Source organism: Haliotis cracherodii, unplaced genomic scaffold (genome assembly GCF_022045235.1).
Source record: "Haliotis cracherodii isolate W230 unplaced genomic scaffold, xgHalCrac1.p SCAF_10, whole genome shotgun sequence".
Lineage (NCBI taxonomy): Eukaryota > Metazoa > Mollusca > Gastropoda > Lepetellida > Haliotidae > Haliotis > Haliotis cracherodii.
Window position 1 is genome coordinate 48,248,671 of NW_027266265.1, and position 22,674 is coordinate 48,271,344.

The 22,674-nt window shown below is 39.7% G+C and overlaps 1 protein-coding gene across 3 annotated transcripts in view; it reads right to left on the reverse strand.

Moving 5' to 3' along the window:
• LOC139454468 (TOX high mobility group box family member 4-like) overlaps positions 1-22,674 on the reverse strand; it is a 163,942-nt gene that overhangs the window by 18,243 nt on the left and 123,025 nt on the right. For all 3 annotated transcript variants that reach the window (XM_071236189.1, XM_071236188.1, XM_071236190.1), the window contains one exon: positions 647-1,189. In XM_071236189.1, the coding sequence (XP_071092290.1) occupies positions 647-1,189 (543 nt within the window). The remainder of the gene's footprint in view (positions 1-646; positions 1,190-22,674) is intronic.

Consider the following 22,674-nt stretch of genomic DNA (forward strand, 5'->3'; position numbering starts at 1 on the left):
AATGTGAAGAAACTGAGTTCTTTGTGAATGAAGGCTATGTTATGCGAGTTGACGGACCACGACTACATTCATTGTCAGTTTGGAGTGCAAGGGCAAAGCAGATAAATAAACCCCCAAGATGGAGGTCGACCTTCCCTGCTTGCCATCTGACGGGGAGAGTTAAAGGAGGGAGCCATTACGACCTCCCTTGGAGAACTCTCAACACTCCAGTGGACATATTCAATAGTCTTTTTAACAGATATTCCTAAATACAGACACTTAAATTATTAATCATATCTTTAACAGTTTTTAAATGTTTTGTGAGATTGTGGCGCTTGGTGATGTATATCTATTGGTATTTGCCAATTACAAGAGAAAGATAATTCGTGATTACCTGGTGATATAAAGTTTTAAACAATAATCTTTTTAACGTTGTTTTTTAAATTTTGACGGATCTCTTTCTAATCATATTCTGCCATGCAAGTGTTATCAGTAGATAAGAATTGCATATTGATCTTTTTCTCAGTCAACTATGACGATCTAGATTGATACAAAACAAATAAAAACTTTAAAAACATATTTGCAAAATATTTAACATTTGACCAAATTAAAACTGACAACTATTTTTGTGATTTAGCTTAGCAGTGTTGTTGTCGTGGAAACTCACCTGAGCCAATGGCAGACTATCATCACTATCCTCACTACTCTCTCTACTTGGGGACGATGTTGAGTTTGAACCAGGTGGTGAAGCTCCTTGTACAGCTGTCTGAAAACCGAGTTGAGTGGCCATTTGTGTCTGGCTGATGGTTGACAGTGACTGGTGGCTTGAGATGGGGCCTCTGTTGGGTATCACATCATGAAACAAAGTCCCCGTGGAGGCCGCGATGGAGGCGAATATGTTGTCGGCATTGGCGGCACTTGCCATAACACTGTTAGTGACGTTGATATCGGGAACGTCAAAGTTCTGAGGTGGGAATTTTGGAGCAATGGGATGCGGACCTCGCATCGACGTTAACGGTGCACAGTCTGCAGTTTGCATAGTCGGCGCCACTGTCAGTGCTGGGTTCAAACCCAGATCCAAGTTGGACAACATCTGATGGGAGAACGGCGGCTGGGAGGTGTTCCCAGAATTCCCTGATTCTTGGTCGGAAGGAAGTGGCAACACTGGGAGGTCAAAGTCCTCATCCCCGAAACTGGGTGTATGGAAAGTCTGCAAAATAATTAGAGACGTGAGCAATTGTAATAAACAATTGGCATTGTGTTCTTACATGCAGCCAATACCTAACAAAACAATTGGTCGCCAACACTGACAACCACCAATACTGCAACCATCTTGTGTACGTCTTCATTGTCTAAGGGGGCACGGTTGGTCCAGTGGTCTAAGGCGCCGCGATTCGCTGTGCAGAGTTGCATCCCTTGGGCACGCCAGAAACCTATCATTGTGGGTTCGAATCCTGGTTCGCCCCAATTATGTTTCTAGGTTTGTCAGCACCATACCAATGCTCGTGGGTTTCCCCGAAGTGGTAAACGTCTGAGACCTGCATCACTTCGGGCTTTCCTCCCACATTAAGTTGACACGCCGTGATAACTGGAATACTGTTAAAAGTGGCGTAAAACCCAACTCACTCACTCACTCATTGTCTAAAGTGGGGATAATGCATCAGACATTCAGAAACTCAGGAAAGGTTTAATAAGGATAGTCTTAGCTTTGAATGCTCTGTTTTTGAGGATGAAGAAGTTCTTGCACAATCCCCAATATGATGATATACACTCTACATGTTTTTCTTCTAATATGATTAACTGTCACGACAAGATCCATTTGTTTATCAAATCATAAGAAAACAATATCTCTGCTTGCATATCCGTTCATATGTTAAAGATCCATGTAAATGTGGAACATTAAATCACATTAAGTTCAGCTAACATAACCAATACATATATGTACATCACGTAAGTAAATGTATATGTTTCATTGATCTGCTTGCAAAGAGACCAACAAAAGATTGCCATTGTCGTTGTCACAATGTTGTTGGCATCCTTACATTAAGCTTGGCTGCCTGCCATTTCCATTTCGGTTTTTTGCTACTTTATTTCTTGTTGCACATGTGTTTTTGAATGTTTTTCTCATCAAAATGTTTGACTCACATCTGTCATGCAGAACTTTTTCAATCAATTCACCAATATTTTCTTAAAAAATTGCAATCAATAACATAAATACAGGCAAGCTACAGTAATGAATCATTCGTTTTACTTTCAGTTAACTGGTGACAGCCTCCTTGAATTCCCAAACAAGTCTGAATAAAACTAATAAAAGGTAAAAAAAGTCAAACCCAAAATGAGTCATGGATAAAAAAAAAAAGTCAAGGTAAATTATTTGAAAAATATATAAATTAGTTCAAAATGTCTTTATAGATCCATAACAGAAAATGAAAAACTAATTAATGACATCTGTGATCTTTTTATCAATAAAACTCATGACACAGATACCCAATATTGACGAAAGAGAGCAGTGCACATCGCTATAGCAACATCTCTCTAGAAAAAACACTGGATACTTGAAAATAATTGAGATACTTATCCTAATAAATAGCATTATGACAAAAACATCTAAACAAAATAACGCAAGAGTTTCATTGTCCACGTTTGTCATGTTAGTAGAATCCACCATTAATCCTCGAGCAGGTTTCCAAGCATATCGCACAGAGGATCTAACATATTAAAATGCCATAAAGTTTTATGTCTAAAAATCAATACCTTTTCACAATGGTCTTTGATTAATCTTAATTACATGTCCGATCATAAAAGGCAATGTCTCCTTTGTGCTGTAGCCAATCGATACAATAACAGAGGGAATCTTATTCAATTAATATGAATATTATGGTTCAACTCATGCTCCATTTACAAAATGTTATTGTGATTTATTACATCCTGAAAATTGCTAGAAATTAAAAAAGCCTATCAAGATGGCAAAATAAAACTTTTGCGCAATTTTTATGCCAAAATCTGATGAAACTGAGTGATAAATTGTGCCGGTAATAACACGCCTTTTGAAAGCCATGCTACCTGACGAGATTTTTACAACCAGTGATTAATGAAGCGCTCTTTGCTTGTCATTCGTCACTTTCTCTAAATTAACATCATCAAAGTGTTTCCTTTCAACGAGCCTGACTAACCCTCTCACAGGGTAGTACGACATATCCGGGAACAAAAGCCGTATCTCATCAACGAGAGATTGGTTGTCGACAAGTCATTCAAATCTAACCAACCATTAAAATCATCATTTCTGGCTGCTGGTTACTGATCATGCTAAAACCAAAATCAAAACATTTCTTGCCCAATTATTGTGATGTGCAAATAGATCAGAGAAATGACAAAATACTGTCCTGCAAGACAGGCGGCCAGCTTCGACAGAGGACTGGATTCAGTGATGATGTTGTTGTGAATCGGATAAATAGCTACTGCCAGAGTTGTGTAATGAACTTCACAAGTTGATGACATCAAAATGTTGACTGATGAAGATGATGTAAGATGGGAACAATGGGACTCTACTACGAGTGAGCAACGCTGAGACTATACAAAGACCATTTTTATGGGTGAGTGAGTGAGTGAGTAGGGTTTAACGCCACTTTTAACAGCTTTCCAGTTATATCATGGCATGTCAGTTTAATGTGGGAGGAAAGCCCGAAGTGATGCAGGTCTCAGACATTTACCACTTCGGTGAAACCCACGATCACGGGTATGGTGCTGACAAACCTAGAAACATAATCGGGGCGAACCGGGATTCGAACCCACAATCATAGGTTTCTGGCGTGCCAAAGGGATGCAACTCTGTACAGCGCATCGTGGCACCTTAGACGACTGGGCCGCCCGTGCCCCCCAATTTTTATGGAGAGCGGACACAAAGGAATGACCTGCACAAATATGTCAATATCTTTCTGCAAGCCTTCCAAAGGGCTTTTCAATTCTATCTCATGACTCATCAAAAAGAATCAGAACTGGTGCAAACTAAATTGCTCTCATGAAAATAACATTAATATTATTAATATTTTAACCTTTAAATTAATGTCCATTGTAATCTGCATCTCCAAATAAATGTGTATTTTATCGTTTGTCATTTACGCTGACTGTCTCCTGACTATTGACTCCTATCTCCAGCCCTCCATTGAATGTGGACCAGTATCCCCAGCCCCTCCTGACACTGGGGACCACCACCCCCAGCCCCTCCTGACACTGTGGACCACCACCCCAACCCTTCCTGACACTGTGGACCACCACCCCAACCCTTCCTGACACTGTGGACCACCACCCCAACCCCTCCCGACACTGTGGACCACCACCCCAACCCCTCCTGACACTGTGGACCACCATCCCAACCCCTCCCGACACTGTGGACCACCACCCCAACCCTTCCTGACACTGTGGACCACCACCCCAAGCCCCTCCTGACACTGTGGACCACCACCCCAACCCCTCCTGACACTGTTGACCACCACCCCAACCCTTCGTGACACTGTGGACCACCACCCCAACCCCTCCCGACACTGTTGACCACCACCCCAACCCCTCCCGACACTGTGGACCACCACCCCAACCCCTCCTGACACTGTTGACCACCATCCCCAAACTCTCCACTGACTGTGAACCACCACCCCAGCCCCTCCCTCCCCAATAATAAATCACAGGCCCCTTTATCAATTGAAAATATTGAACATCAAAAGAAGAAGAAGTATAATCTTTCATCTCTCACATCTGACATCTGCAAAAGTTAACAAAGCACCATTAGATTCTAAAATCAAGATTAATGCATTGAAAAACACATCCTTTTACAAACAAGCGCAATTAATTGTAATTATCTCCTAATTAAAGAGCATAACCAAAAATAATACATCTGTTCAAAGTTTTAATCAGCAAATGTATGGCCATTCTGCTGATGTGTTGACGAGAGGTACCAATGCAAGCACTACATCATTCCGCCACAGATGGAACAATTAGCGGCTGTCAATATATCAACGCCATGTTAACACCAGATGGTCATATCCCCACCTTGCATGTTATTGGTCAATTACTGCCAAATGTACAGCGCTGACAGAATATCAAATGAATACGGAGGTGGCATGACCGTTGTAAAACAGCACTCACTGATAATGGCTTAAGTAGCATCCATAGTACCCGAGAATTGTGGGAAATAAGCTTTGCCACAAGAACAAACCGACAATATACCGTGACATATAAACCAATGTCTCCAGAAAGGCTTGTTTTTATCAATATTAGCATCAAATTCCATGTATTCTACTCAAAACAAGTCAAGCAACACAACTGGAATGCTGTGTGCTACACTAATAACTCGCCATGACAGATTAACTATGGTCATATTAAAAAATCAGGGGTTCATTAACTTATGTAACTTTATCTTTATCGTATGGTGAGGTGAGGTGAAATGGGATTGAACTTCGCGTCCAAGATTATTGCACTTATATAGCGAAGTGCACGTGTGTGGCTGCTTGTACTAGTCCAGACTGATGCCGATTAATAGTGCCAGCACAATGAGATACCATGCCACAATTTAACATGAATACCCCACTCAGACACAGTATACAGACTCCAAGTCGACCAGTCCTTGTTTTAGCCCCTTAATCCCGAGCGCCAGACAGGGTAACAACAAGTACCATCTTTAAACGTCTTTTGGTATGACGCGGCCGGGGATTGAACCCCGGACCTTCCGCTCTCCGGGTGGAGGCTCTACCACTAGACCACGGAGCGGTCCTTTATCGTATGGAGCATTATCATGCTGTAAAGTTGTATTCACTTTCACTGCTTCATCACTGATGCTACGAAGCAAAATAATTCTGTTGAAGCCATGGTGACAATCCAACTTATAAGTTCCAAGCTTATGTGGAATCAGTAACTTTATTAGGGGTCAAAATAACTACCGATAGTCCTTCTAGATTTCCATTCATGAACCTGAGGACTGACTGAAAGGTCATGTCATGACCCTAACCCAATTTGAAAATGTTCTCAAAAAGCGTGTACCAGATTTTCCACTTGACAATGGTACATGCGTTTGGAATTCCAATTTCGGCATTTACGTTTAAAAACACAAATTTGACATCAAAACGTCTCAACCATCTTGACAGAATTTCCTGGCAGTGACAGACCTGTACTAGCATGTGAAACATTCAAGCCACTGTTTCCCAGTTTGACACATGTCAGTCAAAATAAGAGCCAATTCCAGAAAATTGATTTTCTTAGCAAAACATTGTTACATTGATTTAATCCCTCCATGAGGGCCAACAGACCAGACACAGACACCAGTGTCTCAGCTCCTCACAACCGTGGAAACACCATCAAAGCCAGATACACAGAGGACTGTGAACCTCTTTTTCAGATTCTTAGTGAAAGCATATGTCCTTTTATTAGGAGTCTGTGCTATTTTGGTACATAGATGTCCCATTCTGTTGTGTTAAATCAGGCTCTGTGAGGTGAGGTGAGGTGAAATGGGGTTTAACGTCGCGTCCAAGATTATTGCACTTATAAAAGCGACATGCATGCGTGGCTGCTTGTACTAGTCCAGATTGATGCCGATTTATAGTGCTAGCTCACTGAGATACCATGCCGCAGTTTAACATGAATACCCCACTCAGACAAAGTATACTGACTCCGAGCCGACCAGTACTTGTTTTAGCTCCTTAATGCCGAGTGCCAGACAGGGTAACAACAAGTACCATCTTTTAATGTCTTTTGGTATGATGCAGCCGGGTATCGATCCCCGCACCTTCAGCTGTCGGGGTGGACGCTCTACCACTAGACCACTGAGGCAGTCACTCTCAGCGGTTTGTATCAGGGATGGCATGGACTTGCGGACACAAATCCTTTAGTCTGAGTCTAGTCAAATCTAGCATACTAGTTGTTTTCTCCTTAAATTTGGGGTGGTGGGGTAGCCTCGTAGTTAAAACATTCGCTTGTCACCACGAAGACCAGTGTTCGATTCCCAATTTTCGGTACAAAGTGTGAAGCCCATTGCTGGTGTCCCACGCCATGATATTGCTAGAATATGGGTAAAAGCAGTGTAATACCATACTCACTCACACTCCATAAATTTAGTCATTTTACATAAACCACTAGCACTACCTGTGGACTAGCTAATTCCATACGACCATTCTGTTTCTAGTTAGGCCAAGTGATCTTGAAGGCAAAATCTGTTCTTGATATTTTATGCTCTTGAATGGACATTCTACATATACTGTATTCACTGTATTAAGCACCAAACTCCAATAAGCACCTCCTTGCCATCTCCTACACCAATCTGTACGTAATATTAATAAGCACTAGGGCCGTTACGATTCACTCGCGTATTCGGTGAATTGAACCATATCCATTCATGAATTGAATTCGTGGCCACTAGAATCGAATATTTATGAATATGCAATCATGTGCATTTACATACCCTGTACCTAAAAACATCCATAAGAACATGCATAGATTTCTTCACAGACAACACTCATATATTATATTTAATTTGACAGGAATGTGGTCACTGGTCGTTGTCCCATTTGAGCATATACTAGTACCTGGACAACTGTAGTATATAAATGTATAATATATATACACAGTAATTAACAAACCATGTCAAATAATTTATGTTGTTAATATTTCACTGAATATAACAAATAATACATCAACTGCTGACTTGTTATTGTATTCATGAATTCATATTCATAGTCATAACCCTATATTCGTGATACAAATCGTATTTGCCTCATAGGTCATTCAATGCAGCCCTAATAAGCACCCCTACAAAGAGTGAGTGAGTGAGTTTGGTTTTACGCCGCTTTTAGCAATATTCTTGCAATATCACGGCAGGGGACACCAGTAATGGGCTTCACACATCGTACAAATGTTGGGAATCGAACTCGGGTCTTCCGCGTGACAAGCGAACGCTTTAACCACTAGGCTAAACCCCCCTACAAAGACAGACAGTTTAGTGACAGTTTGTATTTTCAGAGAAGCAGAGATGTGCAAATAACTGCCTAGTAACAATTATAAAAAAAGGTTTAGTTTCATCAACATTTGAACTTTCTACTGCTTGATCTATGAAAATAAGATTAACTCGTTTATGGTTTTAATAAGCACTACTTCATGCCAATTTTCTAAGCGCACAGGGTGCTTATAATAGCGAATATGGTATTTAAACATCATAAAACTACAATATCAATATTTTAAGGATCATAAAGAAATTATCCTGATGTTATTCTGTTTTTCTATAGCAATTATGTATCCAAATGTCAAAACCAGAGAACAACTAGTCTCGATCATCAGCTAAAACAGATTCCATTGGGTGCAAAGGTCAAACAGCAGTGAAAACCACAGTGAAAACCACAGTGAAAACCACAGTGAAAACAACAGTGAAAACAACAGTGAAAACCACAGTGAAAACAACAGTGAAAACAACATGAATGGATGTCATGTGTCTCATGGTACATCAGTATCACAGAACATGGTTGTAATGGCTCTGTCACAATAACAATATTACTCCAAATTTTGCATTAATACCCTAAAACTGCCTATAGAAATTGTGAACATTTAGACAAGTTCATCATTATTTATGATCCTAACTGAAATAAGTTATCATTAAATACTACAAATATTATGAAACATGAAGATTGTGTTTTCATAATTATCCGGTACAGGTGCCCTGTATTTCATAACACACACCCTATTATGTCTCCTGGTTGAATCTGTTAAGTGTATTAGTCCTTGAGGTAACAACCTTTTATATATAAACTCTCTTGATTCTACAACCTAAAAAACTGTTTAATTCACAAGCACTATGTACTTTACTTTCCTAACATCGCCAATATTGAATTTCACTCATGCAAAACATTTCTTGGTCTTGCATTAAACAATATTTCTTGGAAGTACTCAAACATACTTCATTAAACAAACTACATTTGCATTTCTAGAAGTATAAATATTCAAAATGCCCTTTCATCCTACAAATCGACCCAAACAGCATCCTCGGCAGTATTGTGATGTATTCTGGCAATGTTATTTTCTCCTCAAACTGTTGTTATAACAGCGAAGAGAACAGAGTGCACATCATCGAAAAGCAAAACCTGCAACACCATTACAGAAGACTATTGATCTGCTGCAAGACGAATGTTGAAACCGATTCCACAGAGGTAGCATCATCGAGCAGAAACACATCCTTTCAGCATAAATAACAGTACAGAAATGATTTTTAATACAACACAAATAGGCCTAAATTGCATTCATCACAAGAGAGAAAAAAACAACAGATCAAAGTGTTTTCATCTTCCAACTATTGCAAGCAGAGAGTCGCCTTCTCCTTTCTGTCAGAATAACTAAAAGAGAATACACATAAAAAAGTCTAATAGCCTACTAAATCAAAACACTGAAAAGATATTTAGAAACATGTCAATCTTGAAGATCAAAGCATCCACATACAGAATGGCCCATTAGCCTTAATTACTAAACACCTCTGTCCTCAAAAAAAGGAGCCTGCTTGCTGTGTTAGGGAGTGAGACAGTGATTGGCCTGAGAGGCCTATGGTTTTATGGCCCTACTTGACAGAACCTTGGCAAATTGGATGTGACACAGGGGTCAGTGGGCTTTGTGTGGTCACTGGATTGTGACCAATGTCATACAGAACATGCAGTGGTCATATAAACAGAGCTTTAGTTCCCACAGATGTGTGTACATGTCTGTTGTATTGGACATATGTCCGCTACTTCCTCAGCAAACATCCACACAATGCCGACTTCACACCAATAATACCATGTTTAATCTCAGTAATACACACTCGAGACTAACATAACTCAAGGCCATGAGTCTAAATGTTGTCACACACCCTTTTCCTGTTTTTCAAATTTACTTCAATAATGTTTCTATTTATTTTGAATTTCTAGCTTAATGCTGTATCCCTCTTTGAATCAATCATGGCTATTTGTTAAACAGCCTTTTTCTGATAAATAAACAAATTCGAAACTTTGTGTTTGTTTTGAATTTCTTGTTTTGTCTACTACTGTATGCCTCTGGTCACCCCTTTTACTGATTGAACAACCCAGACAACTGTCTGCGTGGGACAAAACATTACCAGAATGTGATGATATTGTATGAAAGCTGTTGTTTGCTTTAAAGTAATGAGGTCTAACTCAGCAAATTTCCAGGGTTCAAAGACATGAAGGGTATCACGATCAATGCAGTTGTAAGAAGTGTCTAAAATCTTTGTTCTGCTATATTGGCTATCAAATATCGTAAGTATTATGCTGAACAAAACTAGAGGATAAAATATTCAAAAATGATGTGTTAAATAAAATCAACAAAACCCTTTCCATATTCAGAAGACATTAGACATCAGAAGACTGCACGATTCAGAGTTTGCCGTGACATGGGAATGGCAGAAGTTTTTATAAACTGTCATTATCTGGATCTAAGAGTGCACTGTGACCATTGTTGCCAGATTTTAGGGGTGAGGTGAGGTGAAATTGGGTTCAATGTCGGGTCCAAAATTATTGCACTTATATAGCGAAGTGCTTGCACATGTGTGTGTGCGTGTGTGTGTGTGTGTGTGTGGCTGCTTGTACTAGTCCAGACTGATGCCGATTTATAGTGCTCGCTCACTGTGATACCATGCCGCAGTTTAACATGAATACCCCACTCAGACACAGTATACTGACTCCGAGCCGACCAGTCCTTGTTTTAGCCCCTTAATCCCGAGCGCCAGACAGGGTAACAACAAGTACCATTTTTTAACGTCTTTTGGTATGACGCGGCCGGGGATCGAACCCCAGACCTTCCGCTCTCTGGGCAGACTCTACCACTAGATCACAGAGGCAGTCACAAGATCTCAGTACACTCTGTTGCAAGATCTAATTCTGACCTCATCGATGCTTCTGTTTTTCAAAGGGAGACAGCAATAGTGATTGTCTTTGTTCAGCAATACATGGCCTCCTAAACAATTGTTTATCTTCTGATTTCATCATTACCAACGTGAAACAATTGTTACCATAATCAAAATAACAGTGACTGACCCTAGTCTGAGAGTAATGGAATGGAATCATTGTCGCCAATATCTCAGCAATGCTATGGCTTCACACACCAACAAGGACATATTTTCCATGTAGGTATTAAACTCTGGTGAGAATTTTAAGCGAACGCCTTATCCACTGGACTAACCTACCTGCCAATAAACTGCACGCCCTGAATCAGGTCTCAGCCACAGCCGGCTGTTGTATGATGGCTGTCTTTTGCTGTTGTACAGCTGTTGTGAGGCTGTCATATGGCTATTGTCCAGCAGGTGACTGTCAGGGGATAATTAATAAGGAAATGCATATCGGTTCCATATCTGAGCAGGACAATCAATACCAAGAGGCATCAAGGCTTTGATTTCCGCCCAGCTAACTGTCTTGTGTGTGATGGGCAGGCCAAGATGAGTGGTTGACCACATATCGGTCATATTGGACACTCCATAGCGACAATGAGAGACTGACCATCTCGGCAAACAAGATGGCAGCACTGAGTGGTCATATTGACCAAGGATCATACGTTCACTCAAGACTCTGATGAAGCTGATTAGTCATATCATTTAGATTCATCACATGAAAACTACAACAAAATATGAGCAATTCTTGTTAGAAACAGATTTAATTTGTTGGAATAGCCTCATTTGTATCAAATGGTAACAGTTTATCTACAGTACATACACTTAATGATGATTATGAACGATTGTAGCCTTGTCTTCAATGTATTTTGAGCTAAGATCACTTTATAGAATGAGGCCTAGGATATTGTCCAACATGATATGAAGTAAGAGAAGAACGCATCATTTCGGAAACTTCCAAATACTTTTAAGTCAGCAGAATATATCACTATACCAAGAACTGAACTTTTTAAAAAGCACGGAGACATCCTTGAAAAATGAAATATGATACAAAAGTAAGTAAGTAAGTACAGTACTGTTGTTTATTTGCCTCTTTCATTATAGGTAGATACTTGTTCACTTTCAATTTAATAACTCTGCAAAATGTACGTAATAGCTATTGGCGATTTCATCTGTGGTATACATATTATATTTGTGGTATACATATTATATTTGTGGATTATATTGTTATATGTAAAGATCGGGGAGTTTATGAAGGACGATAAACCTTAAACATTCAATTGAAAACTTATGATCGGAAATAGTAACATGCATAAATTCTTTTAATAGTGGCAACATTGGTGTATAATAATAACTTCCAATAACTAAATTACTTTCGGGAAGTTGTAATCTATAGGACTGTCATTAAGGCGATGTTTCTGAAATAAATGAAAGTGTATCCCGTGGATAAGCCGACCCCTTTCTATAGAATCTTTTTTCTGGTCCTCAAAATTCGGCTTATCTGCAGACATCTACGATATTCCAGCCATCAAAGCGGAGAAGAAACGGACTTGACATATTGTATAGACATGAGAGGAATTCAAACCGTTTGAGGTGGCAAGCTAAAGGTTTAAACCAATCGGCAACCACCACCCCTCTCATATATACAGACAAGATAGAAGTTCACTAAAATATCTATCAGTACCTTTATTTCTACTTGAAAGAACCAGAATGACGTTTACGTATTCCACGGGAATGACTCAAAGATAACATGATTGAAGTCCTATCCATGATAATGATAGAATTGGGACTTGCTTCATATGGAATGAAAACGTTTATCATACTTATATATTCCATGTGCATTAACTCTGTCATATAGTGTTTACAAAACTATTCTCCATGGACAAAGTCGTCCTCCGCTTGCCGCCACGTCCATTTACCAAACAAAGGTCAGTGCAATAAAACACTGGCATCACATTATCTGCATTGCCCAACTTATCAAATGGCATCCAGTCCCGTTGTCATTAAGGTTGTGGCGGGGCCTAATTCCGTCAAATATGCATAGATATTGCTGGAGTAATGCTTATAGTAGCCCCATTAACACTGGGACATTGATTCCACGGACTGCAGCGCCCCCTGGGAGAAGATATCAATCATGATGAATTGATGGTCATTAATGAACAAGAGTTGTAAAGATGTGATGAAGATCGCCACAGGTCAACCTGGATTGGCCGATATTCTATTGACTTCCGTATAATTGATGAGATAGCAATTACTGACATTCAGTCCCGTTGTACTTATGCTGTAAGTGCTTGCCAGGGATGAATAAACAAAGGATTCTCCTGGTCCTCCAGCTTACTGGGAGGACATTGTAAGACATATTAAATCCAGGACCTTCTGAAACCAGACACGTAATCCAACAATACCTGGGATGTTTTAGATCATTTCTTTTCCCCCGTGAGTGAGTTGAGTGTCATGCCACTTTGAACAGTATTTCGGTCATATCCCGACGTGTCAGATTGCTTTGGAAGAAAGCCCCAAGTGGCGCAGGTCTCAAGATTTTTACCACTAAGGTGAAAGCCACGAGCGGGTAATTGGAACTGAGAAACCTAGAAACAATCAGGTATTGTGATTCAAACCCATGACGGTTGTTCAAGAGATCTTAAAATCTTCAAATCAGCAAACATTTTGTGTGGGGGAGTGAGTTTAGTTTGATGTCTTTTTCGCAATATTCCAACTTTATCATGGCAGGGTTTGGGGGTAGGCAAACTGACCACTGATTTTATGAATTGTAATACTCACTATAGGATTAGACCAGCAAGGCTTTTGATCTGTCAAGCTCGAGACTGAATGTTATCAAATCCCATCCCGAAAATCCAAGGCAGAAATGTCTTTTATTCTGTTAATTCCATGGTGATCAAAGCATCAACTCTAAGCTCACTTAACTAATAGGGCTGCTGGCCGAACTAAATAAACAATTACAAAATAATTCCCAATACACATAAACCAGAAAATCCTGGCTCCATTAATCTTTAGAGTCAAAACATCCTGAGGGTTCAGACTCTTATTAATAAAACACAACCAATTGCCTTTTGTGCAGTCTCATCCTTACAATGTTATATTCCCATCTCCAGTTTGTGAGAATCTTACGAACTCCCATTCTTCTCATTTCAACAACAGAAAGCTACTTTATCTTGAAGATGAAACATCTCCATGCAGAGGGAACCTCGAAAGTAATCAGTTTTAGCAGGGTTAAATCAATGCCTTAAAATTAGCCATGGGAGCACAGCCAAATAATCAGAACCAACACGGTGAACAGATAACGGCAGAAACTGGTAACAGGAAGGGCTAAGCTAATATTTGAGGTGAGATCAGCGACAAGAGAGAGGAAGTCTCTCCCAGAATGCATTGGCACAAAGCACTGAAATCTCCATGTAATTAATACAGACATTGATTCACACATGGTCTGAAAGAATGAAGCCATACAATCGGAACTTACCAGACGAACCAAATGGGGGATTGATAATAATCAGGTGTCTTAAAGTGTGGGTTTAATAAGCTTGATTATTATACTAAATAAACCTTAAACAATAGCTTATCTTTTGTTTTTGTTTGTTGTTTAACATCGTACTCAGTAATATTCCAGCTATATGACAATGGTCTGTAAATAATCAACTATGGACCAAACAATCCAAAGATTGACATCATGAGCATCAATCTACACATTAGGGATACGATGACATGCATTAACCAAGTCAGCGAGCCTTACCACCTGATCCTGTTATTCACCTCTTACGACAAGCATAGGTTCCTGGAGACCAATTCTAACGTAGATCTTCACTGATAATAGCTTATTTGAAATAGGTTTCTGAAGATTCCAAAATATACCCTTTGTTGCAGAACAGTCCCCAGTAACCTAGTGAAAGGCTCTGATAACTGACTTTTAGGTGGTCACAACGTGTGACTGGTTAAGTATGTGTCGTCACCCCTGGCAAGTATTGTTGCTGATGCTGTCAACCATTTTGTTCAGACTGAATTATCCACGGAATGCTATGATAGAGCTGGAATATTGTTGACTGTTGCGTAAAACAACATTCACTCACTAATCCCCTGTGTTGCAGGGTCACTTGATCAAATGAATTTTGCAATTTGATGCTAATTTATAACTGCCTGGCAGGTAATCTATAATATATATAGACACAAAAGCAACCCCTCTAGGCTTACTCATTTGACATAGAAACAAACATAGAATTCGTTTGGTAGTTTTGGGTGTTTCACGTTTAAGATCACTGCACTTATATGATAATGTGCATGTAGATGTGTGTGGGTGTGACTGCTTGTACTAGTACAGATTTCATAGTGCTGGGGCAGTCGGGTAGCCTAGTGGTTAAAGCGTTCGCTCGTCACAACGAAGACCCAGGTTCGATTCCCCAACATGGGTACAATGTGTGAAGCCCATTTCTGGTGTCCCCCGCTGTGATATTGCTGGAATATTGCTAAAAGCGGCATAAAACCATACTCACTCACTCACCTTCATAGTGCTATGCCACTGAGATACCATACTGCAGTACCCCACTCAGATACAGTCAACTGACTGAGCCAAACAGTCCTTGTTTTATCCCCTTAATGCCGAGCACCAGGCAGGGTAACAACAAGTACCATCTTCTATATCCTTATGGTATGACGTGGCTAGGGGATGGAACAACCCACCCTCTTCTCTCTGCATGCTCCAGCCACTAGACCACGGAGGGGTTCCAGATTCATAGAAGTAGCCTACTAGAGTAAGGCAATTGATGGCCTGTTTGAGAAATATTTTGTGTGTAAACCAATGCATTTGTCTAATTGGTGTTTCAGCTAAACAAGATAACCCTACATTGTCTTATCAAAGATGTAATGTCACGCCTGACCTATTTTTGGTGAGCAAATGATTTTTTTCATAAAAAAAGGAGAAGATAGACAAAATACGAACAAACAAGCATTCCTGGTCGGATTACCTTACTCACTTGTCTAACTGATGTTTAAACTGTTGTCTCAGGCTCTTTTTCCAGCATTGTTTTCTCCAGCATACAGTGAAGTAGGTCTTCCCAACACACTCTACACATCATCATAAAGCTAAACACTCATGACAAGTATGCTATTTCATAATCCCTCGTTACTTAACCAGAATATTTCAATGAAATGATCATCCTTTCACTAACTACTCCATCATGACATCAATAGGTTCATCAATAATTAAAGCAGTGGTCCAGCTGATGTCCAGCTGTGTAACGGTTACCTGTGCGGGCAGGTTAATTACAGGTAACTCAAGCACCTGTACATGTGAGATGCAGGCTCGTGTCGCCAACTGTTTTCCACCTGTCTGACCTGAAGCACGCTCCAGAAGCAGCACACAACACGGTTCACTGATCACAAGTTACTTGACCTTTCACCTCTGACCTGGCACAAGTTCAAAAACAAGAGCCAGAGAACCAAACGCAGAACACAAAAACTGGATAAACACACCTGTTTTGACAAATCTGGATTTAATCATGTACCGTATTTTCTCCAGGAAGGGCAGGGTCAAGGGCTAATGTTTTGAAATAACAACAACGACCACATTTCCCAAAGCATTCATATCGCTACAAATGTCAATAGTCTATGTTAAATTATGATCATCTTCACGCTATGTTCGTCTTGTGGAACAGAGACCAGGAACCCGTTCCACAAAGCGATCTTAGTGCTAAGTTGGTCGTAACTCCCATACTTCATCATAGGCTTACGATCAACGTGGTACTTAGATCGCTCTGTGGAATGCGGCCCAGGCCTCTAATAAGGAGTAGGTGAGCTACAGCTAATAATTTCTCCCCATTACATTTTTAAATCATTTTTTTTTCAAAACTAAGACATCCCTTCTGGTCACTGTTAGTCAGACAGGAATAGTGAGTGAGTGAGTTGGGTTTAACGCCGCTTTTAACAGTATTCCAGTTATATCACGGCGTGTCAGCTTAATGTGGGAGGAAAGTCCGAAGTGATGCAGGTCTCAGACGTTTACCAATTCGGTGAAACCCACGAGCACGGGTATTGTGCTGACAAACCTAGAAACATAATCGGGGCAAACCGGGATTCGAACCCACAATCATAGGTTTCTGGCGTGCCCAAGGGACGCAACTCTGCACAGCGAATTGTGGCGCCTTAGACGACTGGGCCACCCGTGCCCCCGGAAAGGTCTGAAAGTAAACTAAAATAAAAAAGACGGTGGCCTGTTTCACTGACATGGCAAGCGTCAAGTTTATATGTACTGTATATCGAAATTACTGATAAGCTATGTACCCTTACACATCAAAGAATATCATTACAGCTCATGTCAATGTTGGTATCTGGGACTCATTCAAGGCAGGCAGATACCCACACTCTTTAACTCATTAAATATACTGCTCCACTGTTGACAGGGATATATTTATCTTTCTACACACAAAACTGATTTTCAAAATATGTCAAGTATAATTAAATAGAATGACATTGGATCATCCCTATCAACAGTTGAGAAGTATATTGTTGGTAATTCATATATATCGGTACTGAGTATGCGTGGCTCAGCATCATCTGTGTGTACAGTGCCTCTCCAGTAACAGTTGAATTTAGTATATCATATATCACAGTGACACGCAAATTGGAATCTAAAGCCATCATCATATATCCGATCACTCATCTCGGATATCAAACTTGCTGCCTCATCAGTATCGTTCCCGTCTTCCGAGTGTCTCTGTCTACAGGGCTTACATGGGTAATAAACCCTCACTCCAATATGGCTACATTTTAGTTTTTGGAAGCATATCAGGTAGCAATTTCGTTTCCATGGTAACAGTAAATTCAAACTTACTTATGCAAGTTCAAACAAAAAAGCTATTTAATTTATAATTCTTACATCATATATGTGCACTGCTCTCAAGCAACAATTAGTTCAAATCATTAGCAATATCAAAGTTGACAAGATTAATCTGTCCTTGCCATTAACAATATTCATATGAGTGAGTGAGTGAGTATGGTTTTACGCCACTTTTAGAAATATTCCAGCAATATCACGGCGGGGGACACCAGAAATGGGCTTCACACATTGTACACATGTCGGGAATCGAACCCGGGTCTTCGGCGTGATGAGCTAACGCTTTAACCACTAGGCTACCCAACCGCCCCAATATTCATATGAAAAAATCAGGCGTTCTTTCACTTCTTTTGAGCAGTTTACATTTGTTGTAATTAGCAACACTGCACTTGATGATGGAAACTTATCCAAACCAATTGTCCTTACATCAGTTGGCTATCTCCCCAACAATACCCCACCTAGACTTGTATAAGTCTCTAAGTCAATAATTATTAGTTTAAATCATAAGTTTGAGATTGTAAATAATAAGAAATAGTTGCCATGATGACAGACTGGAGTGTCTAGTGTCTAGACTTGCCCATTAGGAGGATAGAATTACTACACATCCATTGACTTTTCTTTCAGTACAGCCTTGGAGCAAGGCTATACCCACTCCAAACTTGAGGAAATTTATCCAACATTGAATTTTTAAACGTTCCATCACAGAAACCAAGCACAGAAATGACAACCATGAGAATATAATCCATGTCTTGTCTGCTTGGCCGCCATTGTGCACACACACCGATTAATGGTTGACTAAACAGATTGATCTACTGGGACACAATAGCCTTCCCTAATCCACCTCCCTCGGGGCTGTATGGGGTGTAGATGTTACACAACATTATAACAAGTGTTTAGTTACCGGCCACTTGTGTCCAGTGTGGGACATCTGTCCAGCCCAGCAGGGCGTATTAGCTGACCTGTTACAATGATCCCAGGGACATATGTTTGATTTAATGACACACATTTGAACTTGATCAGGGAGGCTGTTTGATGATAATACCCAATTTACACATCATTAACACTACATACACTATCCTAACAACTGAAAAAATGTCATTAAATTCACTGTGTGAAAAGGTTATGTTTATAAGATTATCTTTGTAAGCATACTTATTAGGTCTTTTTTTATACATTGTTACTCTTTTTTCAAATATCGTTTTTACATTTACACGCATTTCTTTCTACGCTGGACTTGTTTCTTTGCTAAAAAAGTTGTAATGCTAAATGTATAATTCAGTGTTGTTAGGAAACCCTAAGGTTCTTGAGGTTTACATATGTCTAATATTAGGTTATGACAAGGAAACAATGACTTTCATCCTGATTTTTTAATATATAAATATTTATATCATGACTTTACAATAACTTGTCAAAAATCATTAAAAAAACATTCAAACGCTCCTGACATTAAAATATTTACTGTCTCGTGAATAGAAACAGTTACCAAATAGTTTTGGGTGATCTTTCATCTCTTACAGCATGTTTGGCTGGCCCAAAGGCTGCATGAATCTATCTGCTTCCAAGGAAGGCATTGTTCAACATATATCGATAGTGCCCTCTGTCCCCCCATCCATCACCCCCCACCCCCCTCATCTGGAACCCTGCCTGGGGATACAGTGCATAACACCTGTCTATTGACAGATGCTGATTGGTTAATGTTTTAAACAGTGTTGATATCGCCTGAAATATATCATGCCTCAATTACATCACGGTTGCAAGAGGTGGCACTCCAGACATAAAGGCTAATTCACTCACATTGTGCGTATTCGGGCCAAGTGTTTGTCCAGGTGTCAAAATTGCATTATATCATTGTGTTGTAGAAATGTAAAACGTTTTATGAAGATGATAAACGATGTGTTAGTGACCCCTTGATACTAGGCAAGCAGGTGATAAAGACGATCATCCTCCTACTCTGATAAAAAGACCTGGTAATAAAGACCAAACTTGAAAGCCATGCAATTTAATTGTAAAAATTTCAGATATATAGCTCTACTGTAATGTGAATATTCCTGCAATAACCAGACACATTTGGTGGGAAATTAACTGGAATATTTCCTTTAAAAATAAATATGATCAATTTCTACTTTCTTAATGCATAAACATGGAGTGAATGCATATATGCCTCTGGTTGGTACTGTGTAGAGGGGGATGGCTATCTGTGGTCGTTGACAGTAACAGCGTCCCCCACAACAGCTGTTCCTGCTAACACCTGCTTGGTGGAACCGCCCACAACACCTCATACATTACCATGCTTGTAGCGAATCTTCTGTCACTTAACCTTTACACAAATATCAGCTTAGATCAACATTATTAGCTCATAAAATAAGATCAAAAGAACTTAATTCCAGCTTTTACAATCTTGATGTTACTTTTGAAAAATGGGTCTCATAAAGACTGGTCTTTTTGGCTCGAATCTGAAATGATAATTCTTGAGTATGCTCCAAAGACGTAACCCTTTCTTGTATCAGATAGGTACAGGTGTTCACAAAAAACATGAGGGAAGGTCGGAGTTATAACCCAAAGAGGGAAACTTCAGATATATACATGTTATCACATAGATAATAAGGCACAGATCGGATAAACACATATTGTTACACAGATAGACAAATTTCAGATGCACTGGTGTTAAAACATAAAAAGGTCTAGGTTGGAAAGAATGGTGTTCTAACAAGGGTACTGTATATCTGTGTTATTCTACACAGGAAGGCACAGATCTGATATACTGCTGTTATTACACACAAATAGTCACAAATTGTATCAGGGTTTTACCTTGACTTACAAAAGTAGTGAGTGAGTGAGTTGGGTTTAACGTCGCTTATAACAGTATTACAGTCATATCACAGCGTGTCAGCTTAATGGTGTTCTAACAAGGGTACTGTATATCTATGTTATGCTACACAGGAAGGCACAGATCTGATATACTCAAAAGTAGTGAGTGAGTGAGTTGGGTTTAACGTCGCTTTTAACAGTATTACAGTAATATCACAGCGTGTCAGCTTAATGGTGTTCTAAAAAGGGTACTGTATATCTATGTTATGCTACACAGGAAGGCACAGATCTGATATATTGCTGTTATTACACACAAATCGTCACAAATTGTATCAGGGTTTTACCTTGACTTACAAAAGTAGTGAGTGAGTGAGTTGGGTTTAACGTCGCTTTTAACAGTATTACAGTCATATCACAGCGTGTCAGCTTAATGGTGTTCTAACAAGGGTACTGTATATCTATGTTATGCTACACAGGAAGGCACAGATCTGATATACTCAAAAGTAGTGAGTGAGTGAGTTGGGTTTAACGTCGCTTTTAACAGTATTACAGTAATATCACAGCGTGTCAGCTTAATGGTGTTCTAACAAGGGTACTGTATATCTATGTTATGCTACACAGGAAGGCACAGATCTGATATACTGCTGTTGTTACACACAAATAGTCACAAATTGTATCAGGGTTTTACCTTGACTTACAAAAGTAGTGAGTGAGTGAGTGAGTTGGGTTTAACACCACTTTTAACAGTATTACAGTAATATCACAGCGTGTCAGCTTAATGGTGTTCTAACAAGGGTACTGTATATCTATGTTATGCTACACAGGAAGGCACAGATCTGATATACTGCTGTTGTTACACACAAATAGTCACAAATTGTATCAGGGTTTTACCTTGACTTACAAAAGTAGTGAGTGAGTGAGTGAGTTGGGTTTAACGCCGCTTTTAACAGTATTCCATTCATATCACGGCGTGTCAGCTTAATGTGGGAGGAAAGCCCGAAGTGATGCAGGTCTCAGACGTTTACCACTTAGGTGAAACCCACGAGCACGGGTATGGTGTTGACAAACCTAGAAACATAATCGGGGCGAATCGGGATTCCATACAAAAGTAGGGGTTCAGGGGTCCCCAATAATTAATTGTAAGGGTCCTAGCAGGCAATATGAGGGTCCTGTAAAGTAACAAGATGGTGTTGTGTACTGGACATTTTGATAATTACTTCAGAGCCTGGAATGAATCAATGATCATGTGGACGCAGGTCATGATTGATGGATGAAATGGCAGACATAACTGGCCTTAATGCTCTGTAGGTACAATGAATAGTATTAGTATATTCTTTTTCTACGTCCAATCTCAACATTTGTGCGTACTGTACCCACATTTGTGCGTCACATAAAATCTTGTGTATATACTGGCGTTATTCTCCAAGGGACAGTAAAGGTTCAGATATCCAAGCATTATTATATTCAGAGTAAGGTTTAAATGGGGCTATTCTTGGAGTATTAAACAGAGTAGAGGTTGAATCGAATGTAGACCAGGCCTTTTGTGCACCTTGTACTAATTTAACCAATGTTGTATCTGACAGTTGGAATTTGCTTCTTTTGAATTTAAAATATAAATAAATAAATGCCTGCCTCATATCAAAGATTTATGGCATTTCTGCCTTTTATTAATTTACAAACATAGAACTCGTTTATGCAATAAGATAAAGCTGAAGATGGAACAAGAAGATACAATAATTTTATTCCCAAATCAAACACTTTTTGTTTGATAAAACTATTAGCTTTTTACCCAGACATATGCTCACAGAGCATTAAAACATTAAATGACATGGAGGATGGCCAGTAATGAGTCCCTGATATATACAAGTTGTCTGGCGCGTGGCCCAACGTAAGCAGTCGGCGTATTCTTCTCCTTTGAGCAGGTGCACGGGTAGAGGAAGACAGTCCCATATATGGCCATAACAGCTACATCCATTTACTTCCAAACATAAAACTACCATTACATACTCTGTCTATGCCACAAACCTACTCAAGCAAACAAAGTAGAAGCAATTATGACAATTTAGACCAATTTCTTACATTTCTCTTCCAGATGTACAGTGCAGAGATAATGACCCTATCAGGGGCTACAATGGCTGACATTTCC